The sequence below is a fragment of the Misgurnus anguillicaudatus genome, chromosome 18 (genome assembly GCF_027580225.2).
Source record: "Misgurnus anguillicaudatus chromosome 18, ASM2758022v2, whole genome shotgun sequence".
Taxonomy (NCBI): domain Eukaryota; kingdom Metazoa; phylum Chordata; class Actinopteri; order Cypriniformes; family Cobitidae; genus Misgurnus; species Misgurnus anguillicaudatus.
This window is the reverse complement of record NC_073354.2, coordinates 38,792,507-38,815,000: the sequence shown is the minus strand read 5'-3', so window position 1 is coordinate 38,815,000 and position 22,494 is coordinate 38,792,507. Positions and strand designations below refer to the sequence as shown.

Below are 22,494 nucleotides of genomic sequence, written 5' to 3'. Positions count from 1 at the left end.
CACACACACACACACACACACACACACTCAAACATGTGCAATCGCGCACACACACAAACACAAACACACATACACACACAAACATGCACAACCACACTAATGCGCAACCACACATAAACACACACACAAACATGCACACACACACACAAACATGCACACACACAAACACGTACACACACACACGCGCACACACAAAAACACGCATACAGACACAAACATGCAAAACCACACTCATGCGCAACCACACATAAACACACATGCAACCACACATAAACACACACAAACATGCATACACAAATACACACACACGTGCAATCTCGCACACAGACAAACACGCGCACAAACACACGTACACACACAAACATGCACAACCACACTAATGCGAACCAAACATAAACACACGTGGAACCACACATAAACACACGTGCAACCACACATAAACACACACACAAACATGCATACACAAACACACACACACACGTGCAATCGCGCACACAGACAAACACGCGCACAAACACGTACACACACAAACATGCACAACCACACTAATGCACAACCACACATAAACACACACACAAACAAGCATACACACACACACACAAACATGTGCAATCGCGCTCCAAGAAAGAGTCGACCGCCTGTCAATCAGTGTCACTCAACTCGATCCGAAGGAAGAGGAACGTATGTACACACACACACACACACACACACACACACACATGCATGCAGACACACACACACACCACACACATGCATGCAGACACACACACACACCACACACAAACAAACACACGTGCGTGCGTGCACACACACCCAAAAACATGCACACATATGCGTGCAACCGCACACACAAACATGCACACACACACCTTCACACACACAAACATGTGCAATCACACACACAGACAAACACGTGCAACCATACACACGCACACAGACAAACACGCACCAACACACAAACCGGTGCAACCATACACATACACAACCACACACACATTCATACACAAACACACAAACATGTGCAATCGCACACACAGACAAACACGCGTACACACACACAAACATGCACAACCACACATAAACACACACACAAACATGCATACACACACACACACACACACACACACACACACACTCAAACATGTGCAATCGCGCACACACACAAACACAAACACACATACACACAAAAACATTCACAACCACACTCATTCACAACCACACATAAACACACGCGCAACCACACATAAACACACACACAAACATGCATACACAAACACACACACACACACACTCAAACATGTGCAATCGCGCACACACACAAACACACATACACACACAAACATGCACAACCACACTAATGCGCAACCACACATAAACACACACACAAACATGCACACACACACACAAACATGCACACACACACACAAACACGTACACACACACACACGCACACACAAAAACACGCGTACACACACACGCACGCAACCGCACACACAAACACGCGCACACAAAAACACGCATACAGACACAAACATGCAAAACCACACTCATGCGCAACCACACATAAACACACGTGCAACCACACATAAACACACACAAACATGCATACACAAATACACACACACGTGCAATCTCGCACACAGACAAACACGCGCACAAACACACGTACACACACAAACATGCACAACCACACTAATGCGAACCAAACATAAACACACGTGGAACCACACATAAACACACGTGCAACCACACATAAACACACACACAAACATGCATACACAAACACACACACACACACGTGCAATCGCGCACACAGACAAACACGCGCACAAACACGTACACACACAAACATGCACAACCACACTAATGCGCAACCACACATAAACACACGCGCAACCACACATAAACACACACACAAACATGCATACACACACACACACACACACACACTCAAACATGTGCAATCGCGCACACACACAAACACACATACACACACAAACATGCACAACCACACTAATGCGCAACCACACATAAACACACACACAAACATGCACACACACACACAAACATGCACACACACACACAAACACGTACACACACACACACGCACACACAAAAACACGCGTACACACACACGCACGCAACCGCACACACAAACACGCGCACACAAAAACACGCATACAGACACAAACATGCAAAACCACACTCATGCGCAACCACACATAAACACACGTGCAACCACACATAAACACACACAAACATGCATACACAAATACACACACACGTGCAATCTCGCACACAGACAAACACGCGCACAAACACACGTACACACACAAACATGCACAACCACACTAATGCGAACCAAACATAAACACACGTGGAACCACACATAAACACACGTGCAACCACACATAAACACACACACAAACATGCATACACAAACACACACACACACACGTGCAATCGCGCACACAGACAAACACGCGCACAAACACGTACACACACAAACATGCACAACCACACTAATGCGCAACCACACATAAACACACACACAAACATGCATACCCAAACACACACAAACATGTGCAATCGCGCTCCAAGAAAGAGTCGACCGCCTGTCAATCAGTGTCACTCAACTCGATCCGAAGGAAGAGGAACGTATGTACACACACACACACACACACACACACACACACACACACACACACACACACACACACACACACACACACACACACACATGCATGCAGACACACACACACACCACACACAAACAAACACATGTGCGTGCGTGCACACACACCCAAAAACATGCACACATATGCGTGCAACCGCACACACAAACATGCACACACACACCTTCACACACACAAACATGTGCAATCACACACACAGACAAACACGTGCAACCATACACGCGCACACAGACAAACACACAAACACGCACCAACACACAAACCCGTGCAACCATACACATGCACAACCACACACACACACACACACACACAGACATTCATACACAAACATGTGCAATCGCACACACAGACAAACACACAAACATGCACAACCACACTAATGCGAACCAAACATAAACACACGTGGAACCACACATAAACACACGTGCAACTACACATAAACACAAACATGCATACACAAACACACACACACGTGCAATCGCGCACACAGACAAACACGCGCACAAACACACTTATACACACAAACATGCACAACCACACTAATGCGCAACCACACATAAACACACACACAAACATACATACCCAAACACACACACACAAACATGTGCAATTGCGCACACAGACAAACACACACACAAACATGCACAATCACACTCATGCGCAACCACACATAAACACACGTGGAACCACACATAAACACACACACACATGCATACATAAACACACACACAAACATGTGCAACCGCGCACACAGACAAACACACGCACACACAACCACACTCATGCGCGACCACACATAAACACAAACACGCATGCAACCGCACACACAAACACGCGCACACACAAAAACACGCGTACACACACAAACATGTACAATCAAACATAAACACACACACAAACATGCATACACAAACATGTGCAATCTCACACACAGACAAACACGCACAAAAACACGAGTACACACACAAAGACACACACACATACATGCACAACCACACTCATGCGCAAGCACACATTAACACAAACAAACAGGAACACGCACACACACACACTATAAAGTGTGAGTTAATGACGTTTGCCAGTACTGCCCATCTGCTTACTACCCTACATAGACGACTGCCCTCTACACTTCTTCTCACTTACGGCGCATTCACACGGGGCGTCAGCGTTAACGCTTCCCATTTACTTTTAATGGGTGACGTCATGCGTTGCCGAACTGAATTGTGGATCCGTCGGCGCCGCTTCAGTGCCGTTGCTCGCGGCCGAAGTTGAACATTTCTCAACTTTTCAAGCGGCAACGCGTGCGTAAGCCATCAGATCGCCTTATGCAAATTACCTAGACAGAGCCAGCCAATTACGTTTATGGAAGAACGGAGCATGTGTAGCGGCCACTGTCATTGGCTGTTGGCCACGCTTCAGACAAGCCTTCCGTTAAGCGTTAACGCTTACGCCCGTGTGAATGCGCCGTTAAGGTGACAATGTCACCAGATATCATTTCTTTTCATTAAAAGTTAGCCATTGAATGAGTTATGTGTGTAATATAAAAGCAATAATAGCTCATAATGCCTTAAAATGCTTCCTAGGTAGGGCACACTAGTCGAGAGAGAGACAGATGCACCTTTGCAGTCTGAAACTATTTCAATTACGCAGCGCACCATGAACTCTGTTCTCTGTAAATGAGCTTATTAATGAAACCGAACCCGTCAGGATAGCACCATTTTTCATCCAGCCGGTCTATTTAAACACGATCCAACAACAGCTTCTCTTCATCCGCCGCAGAGGGATTGAATTCAATAAAGCGTTACAGCTTCTGTCTTTTGTGAAGTGTTAAAAGGGTAATAACTGTAATGCCAGATTACTGCCGTCTCCTCAAACGAGACCCTGTTAACATCAGTACAGAGAAGAGAAGAGTTTTGTCTCTGGCCGTGTTCTGCTCTCAGGATGTTAGCTGAGATTACTATTACAATAGTTATTACTTATAATATGTAAAATAACTATTCTAAATTTTAATAGCTTCAGAGATGCATTGCAGTGTGGTTACATGACTGCTATAGCGCCCCTTGTGGCAACACAGAGAATGCAACAAACGCATGCATTGCATTATAAATCGCAGAGACATTTAGGAAACTCATGCATTCACATATGTGCATAGGTGCGGTCACACTACTTTGTGACTTTGTGAATATTTTTTTGACGTTACTGTGAATACCGGCGCAGCTTGTCAATATACAGCAAGATCTTTGGCTTCGTCCATTGTGCTTTTCAGTAGAGAGAAAGGTCACATCGTGACCTACCAGGTTTCAACCGGTCACATATCGCCGATATGAATTTGCAGGTCAGAGTTCACTAGACTTCAAAATAACTTCACACAAGCTTGTGTTTCCGGTCTCACGCATTCGCATGCGTATGAAGTCAATGAAAAGCGTAGTGTGACCGTCCCCCATAAATCACAGAGCATAATTCAAGCAAAAGTAAGAATGACTGGCAACATCACTTTCAAGTTGTGTTTTGCAAAGAATATAATAATAAATCTGTAGTTTGCCTGAACGTCCGTCACACAGATGAACAATTTGCATACTCGATGAGCTAATTAGCATTAAATTACCGTAGCAGAATATTGAAGCAGAAGGATTGGTTTGTGTTCTCTGAGACTAATTATAGAGATTTAATGATTAAAATGATGACTATAGCAGCTATTCATCTGGTAATAACTGACCTGACATCTGCAACGGTATTCTGTCAGTCATCGTTTTAATTTCCCATCAGCCTCAGCGTCACCACCTGTCTGTCATTTCTACAAGCAAAACTAGATTGTGTGTAAAGAGGCAAACGTTATGAACATCTAATCTTAATCTTGAATATCTATAGAGTAGTATTGGATGGATACAGGCCAAATCCTTCAACTAAAGGAGTTTTATGTAATTCAGCTCTTTGTAATGTGAGAGCTTATCTATACATTTAAGATTTAACATTCACAAACGTTTATATTTGTGTGTTTCTCTTAGTGTCTCTTCAGGATATCACGATGAGAAAAGCTTTCCGCAGCTCCACCATTCAAGATCAGCAACTGTTTGAGCGTCAGTCTCTGCCAATCCCGATGCAGGAGACATACGAGTTGTGTGAGGAGCCTCCGCCCCTCAATATTCTCACACCCTATAGGTTAGTACATCAGTGTGCCCTTTTTTTATTGGTCTGTTCTCCACATGGTCAACATCTCATTATCATATTTCAATTAAAAAGACAGGTTTTATATACGGGTCAATGCTTGTTACACATCCCAGCATGCAAAAGCTGTTGTTTTTACCGTCAAGGTCATTGGTCTCCAACATGGTGCCAGGGGGCACCGGTTGCCCGCACAGAGTCTGTTAGTTGCCCACCAAAGCACATTATATTGATAGCCTCAATTTTAATATTAATTTATTACATATTTTTGGTTTCTTTTATGCATTTTAAACAATCATAAAGCATATTAACAAGTCAAATTAAATAAAAAAAATAAAACAAGAAAACAAAAAAATTTTGAGTAGACTACTGCTGCGTTCACACCAGCCGCGGTAGAGGCGTCATTTCAATGTTAAGTCAATGTAAAGATGCGTTGACGCGCGCATGGAGGTCTCGCAGCGGGAATGAGCAGAAGTGTATACTACTTAAGTATTTTAGTTACTTTTTCTAAGCATTTGTGCTTTATCACAGTGTTTGTCTTGGGAAAAAATTTACTTTACTTTACTAAAAACTTTTCACTACATTCTAAAGCATAGAATCATACTGTGTATTCCTTTAATATTGCATATTAAACTTGATTTAATACCTAATTACATAAATATTGTTTACTTTTACTTTCTTGAGTAAAAGTACTTTTTACTTAAAGGTATTGCGGAGGATTTTCTATTTCCGGGTGGATCATCAAGACTATTGGTCCTCCTAGTTGTCAATCAAGAGTGTTGTGCAATTGCATTTTTTTAAAAAGTGGAGAAGGCGGTTCTTTTCTAAAATTCGAGAAAATCCTCCGCTATACCTTTAAGTAAAAGTAAAAAAAATTACTAGATGTTTAATGTACTTAAATATGAAATATAAACCAAAAACCTGAAAATATGAAATGTGGTGGAGTAAAAATTATGATAATATGCTTTGGAATGTATGTTTTCCAAAGAAAAACACGAATAAAATACGAATACTTGAAAATTTACTTTAATGTAGAAAGTAAAAATACTTGAGTACTATACACCTCTGCGAATGAGGCGTTTAGCGTGGCGCGGTTGACGCGATTTCTCCTCATTCGCGCGTCTAGTTCGTGCAAATGCTGCAAATTGAGCGTTGCGTGAGTTGAAAAATCTAAACTTTGCCAGAAAAACGCATCAGGAGCTTGCTCTAGTAGTGACATGGTTACAGGAAGCGAGCAGAGTCGCAGAAGCCCCTCCCATGAGGTGAATTTCCACGTGAATGTCTCGATGACTAGAATTTCACGCACGAATGAAGCGAGTACACTCAAAATGTTCAAGCGTCCAACTACGTGCGGTAGACGCGAATTTGACGCCTAAAACGCGTCTGGTGTGAACCCACAGTAAATCAAAATAGCCCTCCAGATTGTTTTATCCCTTGCTCACAAAAAGGTTGGAGACCCCTGGTCTATGTTTACTATATAGTCCAGCTATGAGAAACCCACTTCTAGCCAAAATAAACTTATATTTGGTTACATGTCGTTTTGGCCAAAATATCTTGTGAGATGTCTGATATTCCTTCATGTAAGCAAAGTCAACAGAGATTATAAGCTTTCATTTATTTTTATGCTATGGTTCGATGTCTATCTATTAAATTTTTACAGAGAGCCAAAAGTTTGCCTTGTTTTAGCCTAGACGTCTGGGCTGTGTTTGGACGGCTATTAGACGTCACTTAAAAGAAAAATTGCTTGCTGGGAACTTTTTCGTTCAACGTAATGCATTATAAAAATGCAATCTTTGATGCAATGTAAAGTTTTGCTTTATGTAATTTGCAGTCACTACACACACAAAATGTGTCATCCCTCCACGAGAAGATATCTGACTCTGTGAAATCCAGACTTAAAAGTCTTATAAACTAATGATGAGAGGAGCATCAATGTTTGATTTCAATTATTGATTTCAAGCTTATTCAGTCAATATTAAAGATATCAAGGTTATATTTTCACAGAATGTTCTTTATGTTATGTCAGATTATTTTATGTAGAAAACAGCAAAAAAGCTGGGTTTTCACAGACTGGGTCACTTATATAATGCAACTATGATTTTGTCAACCTGGGTTGCGTTTCCCAAAAGCATCGTTAGCCAACTACAGTCGCAAGTTTCATCGCTTCAGCATAGCTCATCGATGCGGGTGTTTCCCGAAACCATCATTCAAGCAGACATTCGCAAACTGCATCGCAAAGTTATTTAAAGTGTTCCTTTTTATTATAATATGTAGACTTACGTTGATCATGCTTTTGAACAAAATAAGCAAAAAACATGTAGTACATCCTATATCCACGATACTAAATAAATATGAAAATTATTTAATGTCGTTAAGTTTGTAAACAGAATTAAAGTGCTGCATTTAAAACGAGCTTTAAGACCCTGGGGAATCCATCGGAGGAGTGATGTAAGAGAAAACTTGTGCATGAATTAAATATCTTGAAAATAAACAACAGATAACTAAATAACTAAGTCTGCCGATGCAATATATCTTATTTACAGCAGTAATCTGATATTAAATCGATTTGCAAAGATTAAAGGTGCAGTATGTACATTTTAGCGGCATCTAGTGGTGAGGTTGCACATTGCAACCAACGGCTCAGTCCACTGCTCACCCCTCACTTTTGAAACGCATAGAGAAGCTACGTTAGCTGCCCCTTTCTCGTGTTGTAAGCATGTTACAAATCAATAGGTTTAAAACGCACGCTCTGGACGTCCATCCCCTACATCCTCGGTTTGTCATTTAGGTTAGATAAGACGTATAGTGTGCTATTGAGGGTTAATCTCACTTTTTAAAATGAATCGTCACCCTTACACAACAGTAACAGCGACCCTTGTAAATTTATTCAGTTGCTCATTTGTTACAGTGCCGTGAGTAGCACCCATTATTTCCAAAAATATGCTTCAGGGGTAAAATAAGCCATTTGGAGCTCACCAGTCATGATGATGTGATGACTTTCTAATGACAAGTGATTTGTCAGTCAACACTAAATACATATTAATGAATAAATGATTTTATGAATTAACTAAATTTAAATATGAGTGCAGCAAACTTATCCAGACTCTCAGATTTTCATTTCCTACCTCGGGATGCTCATGATAAACTCAAATGTGATAATTGCTTGATTTCAGCTGGATTGTGTTTCCTTTTCTTCAAACGTTTTCCATTTTGCCTCAACCTCCTTTAGTAGGCTGAAATGAAATGAAAGAAAATGAGAAAGTGAGATGACAGTGATTTGATTCGGGAGAATGTGAGAAATTTAAAGGAATCTGGTGGAGGTGTAAACTTCACGCTCACACATTTCTGTGCAATTTTCAGCTCTATTCACACTTCTTGTTTTTAACGTCTTCAGTCGTTCTGATAGATCTTGGGTTTCAAAACATTGAACATTATGTATTTGATTTTGTAAGATTAAAATTGAAGGAACTTATTCCTTGGTCACAACTTGGCACAACCCCCTGTGCTGATCAAAGACTATTGTCACAGCTGTTTATCCAATACAGTGGGGGTTAAAGGTGATGTTCTGATTGGTCAATTTGAATGTATCAAGTTAGGCTTAGTCACATGGTCAAGAGATAGAGGATAAAGGTCAAGGTTTTTATGAGCTCTGGGCCTTTGCATTTTAGCTTTTGCCTTTGCATTGGCCTTTTCCCCCCTCCTTTCTTTCTTCACCTAAGTTCTGGGGTTCGGGCCATCAGGCCTAGATTTCAGTTGTCAAGTGTGAATCTCTTTCTTCTAAACTTTCTTTCTTTCTCTGTTCTCTATCTTATCAGGTAATATCTCACATACATTGGAAACAGTCAATTGTTTGTATTATTTACCATTTCATGCATTTATAGTGTAACCATTTCAACTGTAACTTTAAGTCAGTACTGTAATTAAACCATTTCATTTACAAATCTGTTGTTTAGTTTTGATTTAGTTGTAATACTTAAACGCTCCATATTGCAATACAATATATTCGTACTCTAGCAACGCTCTCAGACATATTGTGTCCGAAACCGGGGAACGATTGCAGTTTTGTTCTCCTTCCGAAACCTGAGATCCCTTACAATTTAAAAAGGTTATTTTCAGCCATTTCAATCAAAATTTTAACTACACAATAGATTCAAAAGTAATGAACTAAATAAGAAATATATCATTTATTTTATACATATGAAGCAATATGATAATATACAGCAGGGGTCTTCAACTACTCTTCTACGAGGGCCAGATTTTAAAATTGTAAATATGCTGCGGGCCAAACTTACCCCTATTTTAACTTATAAATAATGTTGTTTTTGTTACTTTTTGTTATAGGTTATATATTAAAAACATGCATTTTCAAAACAATGTACACTTCTTGTATCCAATATTTTGCCTTTTAATTACTGAAAACTCATATTTTCGTTTTTAATATTTTAAAAACAATTGCAGTTTAACATTGCAAGACTATGAACATAGCATATATATATATATGTGTGTATATGTATATATATATATATATATATATATATATATATATATATGTATGTGTGTGTATATATATATATGTGTGTATATATATATGTGTGTATATATATGTGTATATATATGTATATATGTATATATATGTATATATATACAGTCTTGTTCGGAATAATGGCGGTGCAATGTGACTGGCCAGAGTGATCAGGGTTTTTAGTGTGTTTTTTGTTGCTGCGTGGCAAACAAGTTACCAGTAGGTTCAGTAGATTCTCAGAAAACAAATGAGACCCAGCGTTCGTGGTGTGCACGCTCTTGGGGCTGTGCAATTGGGCAATCAGTTGAATTAGTTGAAAGGGGTGTGTTCAAAAAAACAGCAGTGTGGCATTCAATCACTGAGGTCATCAATTTTGTGAAGAAACAGGTGTGAATCAGGTGGCCCCTATTTAAGGATAAAGCCAACACTTGTTGAACATGCAGTAAAATGGGTCGTTCAAGACATTGTACAGAAGAACAGCGCACTTTGATTAAAAAGTTGATTGGAGAGGGGAAAACCTATAAAGAGGTGCAAAAAATGATAGGCTGTTCAGCTAAAATGATCTCCAATGCCTTAAAATGGAGAGGAAAACCAGAGAGACGTGGAAGAAAACGGAAGACAACCATCAAAATGGATAGAAGAATAACCAGAATGGCAAAGGCTCAGCCAATGATCACCTCCAGGATGATCAAAGACAGTCTGGAGTTACCTGTAAGTACTGTGACAGTTAGAAGACGTCTGTGTGAAGCTAATCTATTTTCAAGAATCCCCCGCAAAGTCCCTCTGTTAAAAAAAAGGCATGTGCAGAAGAGGTTACAATTTGCCAAAGAACACATCAACTGGCCTAAAGAGAAATGGAGGAACATTTTGTGGGCTGATGAGAGTAAAATTGTTCTTTTTGGGTCCAAGGGCCACAGGCAGTTTGTGAGACGCCCCCCAAACTCTGAATTGAAGCCACAGTACACAGTGAAGACAGTGAAGCATGGAGGTGCAAGTATCATGATATGGGCATGTTTCTCCTACTATGGTGTTGGGCCTATTTATCACATACCAGGGATCATGGATCAGTTTGCATATGTTAAAATACTTGAAGAGGTCATGTTGCTCTATGCTGAAGAGGACATGCCCTTGAAATGGTTGTTTCAACAAGACAATGACCCAAAACACACTAGTAAACGGGCAAAGTCTTGGTTCCAAACCAACAAAATTAATGTTATGGAGTGGCCAGCCCAATCTCCAGACCTTAATCCAATTGAGAACTTGTGGGGTAATATAAAAAATGCTGTTTCTGAAGCAAAACCAAGAAATGTGAATGAATTGTGGAATGTTGTTAAAGAATCATGGAGTGGAATAACAGCTGAGAGGTGCCACAAGTTGGTTGACTCCATGCCACACAGATGTCAAGCAGTTTTAAAAAACTGTGGTCATACAACTAAATATTAGTTTAGTGATTCACAGGATTGCTAAATTCCAGAAAAAAAAATGTTTGTACAAAATAGTTTTGAGTTTGTACAGTCAAAGGTTGACACTGCTATTTTTTTGAACACACCCCTTTCAACTAATTGCCCAATTGCACAGCCTTACCCTGGTGAAAAACAAATATACTTTATTGTATTTCAAGTATATTTAACTTTGCAATAGTACATTACAAATATACTTACAAAGGAATGTACTTTCTTTAAACATATTTAAAGTATGCTTACAACATATTTGCGCGTATTTTTTTACAATTAAACTTTTAACATACTTCAAAATAATTATACTTTAGTATATTTTCTAAAAGTATACTTTAGAAAAATATACTTAAAGTTAAAGTTTTGTGCAATTTTAAAGTATACTAAATTTAAAAAAATTTAAAATGTATTTTAGGTATACTTTATCGGTATGCTTAAAGTTATCATTATAATAATGCACTGACAGTATATTTCTAAAATACATTATTTAGTATTCTTTAGAAACAGTATATTTTAAGTACATTTTGAAAGTATATGGGGTGTACAAATGTATATTATTTTATGGAGAAATAACGTGGGCTTAAAATTACGAGAGAGAAGTATGTTCAGTTACATTTTATAGATGTATACATTTGTAATATACTATTAACATAATAAGGTAACTTCACTATAGTCAAGCATTGGATAAACCAATTAACCGTGTTTTACCACAAAATAACCATGGTTTTGCTAATAATAATCAATACACAAAAAAACATGGTTACTAAACTTTTACCACAAAAAAAAACATTTTCGTAAGGGGAATATGAGTGTTTGTTTTTTTGTAGTTTTTGAGTCAATTGCATACCGCGTTTAGCTGTACACATTAATTAACTTAAACTGTTTTCGTAAATGCATTTCAGAGAAAAGTGAATTCTGAGATTTGAATAATGCATCTGACGTGTGTGATGACGTCACGACGCACGTATTTTGATTTTTACCAGTCGTTCAAGACGGACGGATTCAGTCCCAAGGTACGTTAAAATATCTTAAAATTAATTATATTTGATTATCGTTTGACCATTCTGAAGTTTATCAGTAGACTGTCATATTTCGAATGCGAAATGTTGTCAATAACGCGGTGTCTAACTCGCTATTAGTGATAAGCTGCTGTGTAACTTAGCTTAGCTTAGCTTATAGCTAATGTTAAAGGTTTGAAAGATAGCACTGTTAGCCTGTTCGAATTAGTACACCCGATTGTTTTGTTAAATATATGTATTGGTGTGTATGTATATGTTAATGAAAAAAGGGAGCGCCAGAAAATCTGTTTTTTTAAATGTAGCGTGAAAGTTAACCCTTTATTGACTGTTTAGAGCTTGTAAGGCTTTTACCTAACTGTATTTAGTATTAATGATGCTGCATTCTTTCCTCAGAAGCTAAAGTTTTTCAAAGACATTTGTAGGGAGGACTTTGCTGCTAATGGTAAGTCATTTTAAACTCTTAAGATATAATAATTCATTCGTAGTAGTAAATCAAGCTTCAGTTTAGATAACGTTATATACATATTGAGGTGGTTATCACGGACAGGGATTTAGACTAGTCCAAGACTAAAATAAATGTAAAAGCTGTCCAAACTGAAAACAACTTGCACTGACATATCTTAAAATACATCAGTGTCCTTCGTTCTGCCTCAAAATGCACACAGGTAATGTTTTTATCAAGGCATGTTTTCTGAAACTAGTTATATTTTTTAATTAAACTAAGGCCTAGTCATGTTTCAAGCCAATCCCCTTCCAGGAAACCACCCAATTGTCTGCTTGTTGCATTTTCTTTCTGACAAGTTTTACATTTAAATTTAATACAATAAAATCTTTCTTTAGGAGCTAAAGTATTTTATGTAAGGAGGATTTTGCAGCCCATTTAGGCAAGTCATTATAATGAAAACTTTTACGGGTGGTTTCCCGGACAGGGACCAGCCCTATCCAGGACTAGACCCCAGTTTAACCAGGATAGTTTCAACAAACATGCCTTACTAAAAACTCCACCTATGTGCATAACGATGCAAAACAAAGGGCACTGATGTATTTTAAGATATGTCAGAGCAAGTTGTTTTCAGTTTGGACAGCTCTTACATTTATTTTAGTCTAGGACTAGTCTAATTCCTGTCTAGGAAACAGCCCCTTAATATATATGATGACATTTAAGTCAAGCTCTAGTTTAGGTAAAAATATATCTGCTATACAATCTCTGCCAGTAAACTATAGATTTAATACAGTAAGTCTTAAATAAATGTAATGTTTTAATATTAAACACTTTTTAATTGAGCTTATTGTCTCTCTTTTTCAGATTTCCTATAAGGCTGAACCAAAACCTGCCAGACTAAAGTTGATTTGGGAGAGAAAGATGTTGTAAACTTAATCATCTTGACATTCTTCAATGAGTAATTGTTCAATTTTTAGGCAAATACTGTACACTTTGAATGCTGTGAATAAAACTATATTTTAAATATATTTAAAATGAATTGTTTTTGACTGTTTTAATCAGCTTTTATTTATTTGGAAAAAAATATTTTGGTTATGTTACCAGCAAGTAATCTATTCCCAAAATAGCACTCTTTAAGTTAACTAATTATTAACGCACTTGAAGTATACTCATTACTAATCTAGCTGCAGGTATGTAAAAGTATACAAAATATAATGTACTTGGCATATTCATTTTTCACCAGGGCAGTTTTTAGAATTTTGGATTGGCTAAAAATATATAGAATGTACGCTAACAGTCTATTTAAGGTATACTGATTGTATGTTTGCAAGACACTCATAATACATTTGTAATATACTCCTAACATAAATAAAACACACTCTAAATCCACTTATCAAGCATGAATTTAGCACAAAAACAGTCATGTACTTAAATTGTACTAAATAGACTTAAAGTTGTTCCACTTTAGCACACAAAAGTACACTAAATACACTTAAAGTTGTACTTTGTTACAATTAATATACAACTAAAATATATTAAGTACAAAATTAATTGTTCCAAAATAGCACTCTTTAAATAAACTAATCAATAGCACACTTTAAGTATACTGGTCATTAGTGTGACTGCAAGTATACTTAAGTATATCAAAATTAAATATATTTAGCATACTATTTTTTCACCAGGGTAAGAGTGTGCATATCATGAATGCTGGGTCTTGTTTGTTTTCTGAGAATCTACTGAACCTACTGGTAACTTGTTTGCCATGTAGCAATAAAAAATATACTAAAAACCTTGATTATTCTGGTTAGTCACATTGTACTGCTATTATTTTGAACAAGACTGTATATATATATATATATATATATATATATATATATATATATATATATATATATATATATATATATATATATATAGGATAAACCACCTTTCAATTGTACACTACATTCGGATGCGACTGTCAGAGTTCGCCACCTAGTGGCAGTCGTACTGAAATTTCAGTTTAAACGTAAATCCTTGTCAACATGGGAGATAAGCTCATTTCAGCACAAGAGCCTTTAATCTACGAATATATCATTTACTTATCGGTAAGTAAATTATTAATCATTTTTAAAGGATTCAAGTGTAACTAATAAATTAAAAAAAGATTAATAATTTCACCTTGTTTCACAGTGTTTTGATTGGAAATACATCACTTCTGAGCGGTGTGTCACATGCGGTGTAGTCGCACAAGTTTTTTTTAGGCATCCAAAGCTCAAATTAGATCGTATAATTACGCACCCACAGATTGTTGGCACCCCACGCAGCCCCTTTCCAACTCTCCTTCCAAGTTTATTGGCCGTCATTTGTCATGTACAGTGGAAAGGTAAAAGTAACGCTGGGATTAGGGCTGGGTATTGATTGAGATGTTCCAGATCGATAAAATTTCTATTCACAAGCTATCAAATCGATTCGATTCTCGATTAAATTTTCGATTCCGATTCTCGGGTTGGTTTTTATACTTGATTCTTGATTCAACTCAATGAATATAGATTTAATACAAATACTATATTAATAAAAAATAACAGTGAACAGAAGATTACAAGTGGGTAATTAATAAAAAGAAATTAAAAGCCACAACACTAACCTTGTCGTCTTGCTTGCAAAATCTAAAATGCTTCCATTACTTTTTATGTGAAGGTAGCATCAACGTCGATGAACCCCCTAAAACCGCCATTTTAAGCACTGAATGAATGAATGAAAGGCTCCTTGGTAACGTCGCGCAAGGCAAAAAAAAGGGTGACATGTAGTGAAGAAGACTAGTAATTTGATTAACGTTAATCTTACGTTCAATGTTTGCAGAAAAAAATATGGGGGAAAAAAATCGATTCTGCTCTTTGAGAATCGATTCTGAATCGACCACGTTTTAAAAAACGATTAATCGAAAAATATTTTTTTTTGCCCAGCCCTAGCTGGGATACTCCACTTTTTTAAAAATATTCTCATTCCATACTCCCCTAGAGTTAAGCATTTGAGTTTTACCGTTTTGGAATCCATTTTTAGCTGATCTCCGGGTCTGACGGTACCACTTTTAGCATAGCTTAGCATAATCCATTGAATCTGAATAGACCATTAGCATCGCGCTAAAAAATAACCAAAGAGTTTCAATATATTTCCTAGTTCAGGTCCAAATCTAATTAAACACACTTGCCTTCAATTTTCAAGTAATCCTGAAGACCTTGATTAGCTGCTTCAGGCGTATTTGATTTGGGTTGGAGATGAACTTTGAAGGACGGTCGATCGCCAGGAGCAGTATTGGGCGCCCCTGTTTTAGTGCGTTGCATGCATACTTTTTTCAGAGTGTGCATTAGTTGTATACTGCATATTTTGTCAACTGCAGCCGATTATCAGTGTACTCCATACATAGTCTACAGAAAATTCATGATATGCAAACCGTACTGCATACTTAAAGTACTTACTTGTTTCCTTCTCTAGGGATGACGGGAAGGAGGGTTTGAAGTTTTACACCAACCCGTCGTATTTCTTTGACCTGTGGAGAGAGACGATGCTGCAGGACACAGAAGACAAGAGAAAAGAGAGGAGGAAGCAGAAGGTAAAAGAGGGCGGAGTCCTGTGCAAGGGGGTGTGGTTTATTTATTTGCAGATAACAGGAGATGACCTAATTAAAAATGAAATAAGATCCAATATAGAGACAAATAGATTCGAATATATATGTTTACATTGTCTGAACACACTACAGTAAGTAGGATGTGCCACGTGCAAAACAAATGCTAGGGTGGTTGCCAGAGGTTTGCAACCGTACAGTAAACTGTGTGCGTTTAAATCCGTGTCAAAGAGCTGAACCATATCGTCTGATTGCGACGACATGGGCGTCCTTACTATGGCACGACCCTTACGCCATTGTTTCTGCCTCTTGTTCACACAGAATGCTTTCCGTAAATGTTACTAGGTCCGCTTTACGGGAACGATCCCAGAACATTTGCAGGACATGTTTGTGTTCACACAGAAGCCTCTCTGCCAAATTTACGGAAATCATTTTACGGAAATTTGTGAGATCAAAGTGCCGTGTGAATGCGGTTTTAGATGCAACATCATTTTCAACTAATTGCAGGACACTTTTTATTTTTATTTTTTTAGGCTCTCCGTTTACACGACAGTGGCGTTTTAGGGTCCTGAAAACGATTGTTTTATTGTTTCTGTGTAAACAACAAAAATGTAAATCTGTGAAAACGGTGATGTAATGTGCAGTCTTTAGGCACATGCGAGTAAATGCAGCATGTTTGTGCTACTCAATATAATGAGTTTAATAACGCTTCTCCAACCAAGTTTACAAAATTATGCTGCCAATTGTAGTACACCTACTTTATTGTTCACCCACTTCATGGTTCACCCAAACAAAATTGCTCAATGATTCACCATCTTGATTGTGTATGCGTGCAGGCGTGTAGTGCTTCTTTACAAAGTAACATCGCCATCTACTGGCCTGGCACAGCATTTTTAGATCATTTCCACATCGCTGTCATTTAACTTCATGTATCTTTGTGTGTCCTTCAACAACGGGGTTAATCAGTAGTGCAGATATTTGCAGAGGCAAAAAAAACTTATCATAAAAACTGAATTATGAATGATTTGGTGCAGGGAACATTAACTTGAACTTCAGGCAAACAGATAAATATAGAGCGCTATTTCACTGATAACACAGCGTCATCCGCTTACTGCGAGTCATCTTTATGGGTACAGTTTAATACGTTTGGCTTTAAGCCTCTAGGAAACTTTTTTCTTGTGGAAAGTTTGCATTTCTTATAAATAAGCTAATAACATTTCAATGCAGTACATTTTGTGTCCATAGCCGCACAATAAGTGGTTTAATGTACATCCAACTGGTTGTTATTGGAAATAAATCTCTTTAGAGTGACACAAGCCCACTCTGCTTCATGTCCTGATCACCCTGTCAGGATTTATTTTGTAATAAGACACACAAACACACACGCAGCATTAACGGTAAACACACAGCTGTGCATTAACCGTAAAGACACTAAGAGAGTAAAATGAGATTTGGACAAACTGATGATGATCTTGAGTCTGAAGCGCTGATGTTTCCTGCAGTCATTCAATACTGAGAGTGAATAAATCCTGAAGAATTGAGACTGCATGATTCGATTTAGACCAGAGCAGATTCAATTATAAGACTGACTGATCTCTGCTGAAAGTACAGAATCAGATGTAAATCAGACATCAGGTGACTGAACCAGAACTCCACTAACACACTCGGCTTTACTCATTCTCTCATTCTATACTCTATACACTGTACACTTATACTATACACACTACTTAGACATCTAGTGTATGAATTTTATATAGCTAATGTCATATCAGATAAATGTGCATGCACGTGTGTGTGTGAGTGAGTGTGTGTGTGTGTGTGTGTGTGTGTGTGTGTGTTATGTTGTATCACTTGTGTGTGTGTGTGTGTGTGTGTGTGTGTGTGTGTGTGTGTGTGTGTGTGTGTGTGTGTGTGTGTGTGTGTGTGTGTGTGTGTGTGAGCTTCGAGCAGCAGGAGTCCTGTCGCCTGCAGCGCTGTTTGTTGTGTGGATTTAAAACTGTGACAGTGTTCTTTTTTTGAGGGTCACAATATGGATGTGTGACACTTTCATACACAAATATTTCTACATTTAAATACAAATTAGGTTTTGTATGTAACTATGATATATAATCTCAACAAGCAGAAACCTGGCTGTAAGGCACATTATGTCAAGTCCATGACAAAGACGACAAGTGGAACACAACCAAAGCAATAACTATGACATAATGACATGATTCTGTACTTTATTATCTTATTAATTTTCTAATATTCTTATATTTTTAAACTTAAAGTTAAATGTGTATAATTAATATTTCTGTAACACTTTGCATTAAGGTTGTATTAGTAAACATCAGTAAAGGCATTAACTAACATGAACAAACAATGAACAATAAAATGTTTTAGCATTTATTGATGTTTGTTAAAGCTGCAGTCTGCAGGCCTCTCTATCGCCGTCTGTGATTAAAATATAAAATTGCAGTTATTTGCGGAGTAATGTTCTGTGCGTGGGTCAAAGATGAATGACTTTTCCTGGGGAAACCGACCCGACAGCTAAAATTATAAATCGTTAGTATAGGCTTAGCATTGTGAAATTGGGTCAAGGTAAGGAGACATTTCTTTCTACACATTTAATAACAGAGTTTTGTTCTTTTTAAAGGTGCAGTGTGTAAAGTTTAGCGGCATCTAGTGGTGAGGTTGCGAATTGCATGTATGTAGATGTATGTAGATAAAACGTCTCATTCTAAGGTAATAAACACATAACGGTTCATTATGAAAGGTCTTTATACACCCCTGATAATATAGTTTTGTGTATTATTTTTTATTTCTGTCAAAAGATCCTTCTAAAAATTACACACTGCACCTTTAACTGAAAAATGTTACAGATTGCTGCATTAACACTTTCCAAGCCAGCGTTTTTTTTTTAAGTAGCCAGCCCGCGCCAACATTTATATGATTTTCACAAAAGTTGAATGCCTTCCAGAAAATTTTCTTTTTTAAATATATAAACATACAATATAAAAAAAACGGGTAGTTGGGTAAGCGCGCCATCTGGGGGATAAAAGTGGAAATTCGGATTACCGGAAAACTTGTCATTGGCAGTGAAAGACTTAATGTTAGTTAATGCCAATACAGTTACTCATGTTTGTTCATCATGCATTAACTAATAATAACAATGTTTGATTTTAAAAATGCATTAGTAAATGCCGAAATGAACATGAACTAAGATTAATAAATGCCGTAGATGAATTGTTTATTGATAGTTCAAGTTAGCTAATGCATTACCTCAAACTTTTTTGATGTGCGGCCCCCCTTGTGTACGTTGCATCCTTTCGTGGCCCCCCAAAGAAAATGTATGACATAAAACTTAAACAAAACCTATTTAGTTATTCAATGTAGTGCTGTAGGTTGGTAGCCTTATTTTTGAGGTTTAAATACACTGAATTTATAATAAATGAATGTATTTTATAAAATGTCATTAAACTAGGGCCTGGCACAATCTCGGGGCACCCAGTTTAAGAACCACTGCATTTACTACATGTCAACAAATACAACCTTACTGTAAAGTGTTACCAATGTTTCTGTTAATAATACGATTTTTTACAAATGTCCCCAATGTAAAAATATTTAGCTCATTTATAGAGAGGTAGGGACAAATTTGGTCAAAAAGTATGATGTAGACATACACAAACACACACACTTACACACACAGTGCTGATGTCAGCAGCAGTCAGCAGTAAATTAGTGACAGCAGTAATAACACACACAGACACACACAAACACACGCACACAAAGAGAGAGAGAGAATACAGAACAAACACACACTCTTTCTACCGGGAGGAAGACAAACATCTCTCAGACGGTTTGATATCACACTTATCTATATTTATTTCATTTCTTTAGTGTTTATAGAGTTTCTATTGTGTGCTTCAACAAGACCATTTTAATTGTGAGATTTTGTTGTATGTCAAAGTTATTTGTGTTTGCGTGTGTGAGTTCTTAGTTGTTTCATTTAAGTATCAGCTTCATCTCAGATATTTCTCCTGAAATTGCTTAGGAGAAATACAAATAGAAACAAAGAGACAGAGTATCGGATTTGTAAAATGAATGTGGTATACGTACAATAATGTGTACATTTGAGAAGTTCATATTGAAATCTTTACTTTTAATGACTCAGTTTGTTGAGATCTCCTCTGAACCGCGAATGAAGGCATTTGTGAGATTTGTCAGGAGAAATATCCGAGCGTTTTGGTCGATCGGATCATAAGTGGACGATGCTAAATAAATACAGTTGGTAATGGGGTGTGAAACATTTTGAGCTCTGTGTGTTTGTGTGCAGGGGCGTCATACAGCAGTTTTTTAAAGGGGGAACATTGTGAACAGCTCACAGAAATGCGTTCATAAACACAAATATTACAGAGCGTTCACAGTCTTTTCCTTGGCACTTCCACATCTTAGCCCCCTGCCTTCATGTGAAAAGAAGCAAAATAAATGTGTTTACGTTCTGTTTAATGACTTGTTTAATTGTGCCATTAATGCATTTGCACAACAACTGCGTTATGTTAGAAAATGAATGTAAATTAGGTATATAAACAATGAAAATGACAAAAACACAGTAAAGTGATTGATGCTCAACGCTATAAAAGCAATAGTGCTGTAATCTACACTTTTTGTTTATTTTCATTTATCATTTTAATTGCTTAAATTAAACACAAATGTGTTTATATAAAATTATTAGTGTAATGCATTTTTGCACTAAATTTTACCTCATATGTGAACTTTGGCGTTGTACCAAGATGAATTTAGAAATATTTAACTTTAAGACTCTCACATTTGTACAAATGTGTGTTAACTGCACATAAACATACTTGGGTTTGGAAGTGTTGTGAGCGTGTTTGACAACGTTTAAATTATTTAGATAAAAAAATACAGCAACAAGGAACTGCAGTGACTGCGCTGTTGGATCTGCAGCGACTGCGCTGTTGCTTCTGCAGCGACTGCGCTGTTGGATCTGCAGCGACTGCGCTGTTGGATCTGCAGCGACTGCGCTGTTGGATCTGCAGCGACTGCGCTGTTGGATCTGCAGCGACTGCGCTGTTGCTTCTGCAGCGACTGCGCTGTTGGATCTGCAGCGACTGCGCTGTTGCATCTGCAGCGACTGCGCTGTTGCATCTGCAGCGACTGCGCTGTTGGATCTGCAGCGACTGCGCTGTTGCTTCTGCAGCGACTGCGCTGTTGGATCTGCAGCGACTGCGCTGTTGCTTCTGCAGCGACTGCGCTGTTGGATCTGCAGCGACTCCGCTGTTGCTTCTGCAGCGACTGCGCTGTTGCTTCTGCAGCGACTGCGCTGTTGGATCTGCAGCGACCGCGCTGTTGGATCTGCAGCGACTGCGCTGTTGCATCTGCAGCGACTGCGCTGTTGCATCTGCAGCGACTGCGCTGTTGCATCTGCAGCGACTGCGCTGTTGCATCTGCAGCGACTGCGCTGTTGGATCTACAGCGCCTGCCGCCTAAATGAAGCAACATGAAACACTATTAAGCTCCTATCTTAAAAAAAATAGTGATGAGGAAGCGGCACAAAACTGATAATATTGTGCATATTAAACTGATAAAAAGACA

At 38.0% G+C, this 22,494-nt stretch overlaps 1 protein-coding gene across 2 annotated transcripts in view; it reads left to right on the top strand.

The window, feature by feature from the left end:
- wasf1 (WASP family member 1) overlaps positions 1–22,494 on the top strand; it is a 66,678-nt gene that overhangs the window by 37,025 nt on the left and 7,159 nt on the right. For both annotated transcript variants that reach the window (XM_073856468.1, XM_073856467.1), the window contains exons 4-5: positions 5,702–5,855; positions 16,770–16,887. In XM_073856468.1, coding sequence (XP_073712569.1) covers positions 5,702–5,855; positions 16,770–16,887 — 272 coding nt within the window. The remainder of the gene's footprint in view (positions 1–5,701; positions 5,856–16,769; positions 16,888–22,494) is intronic.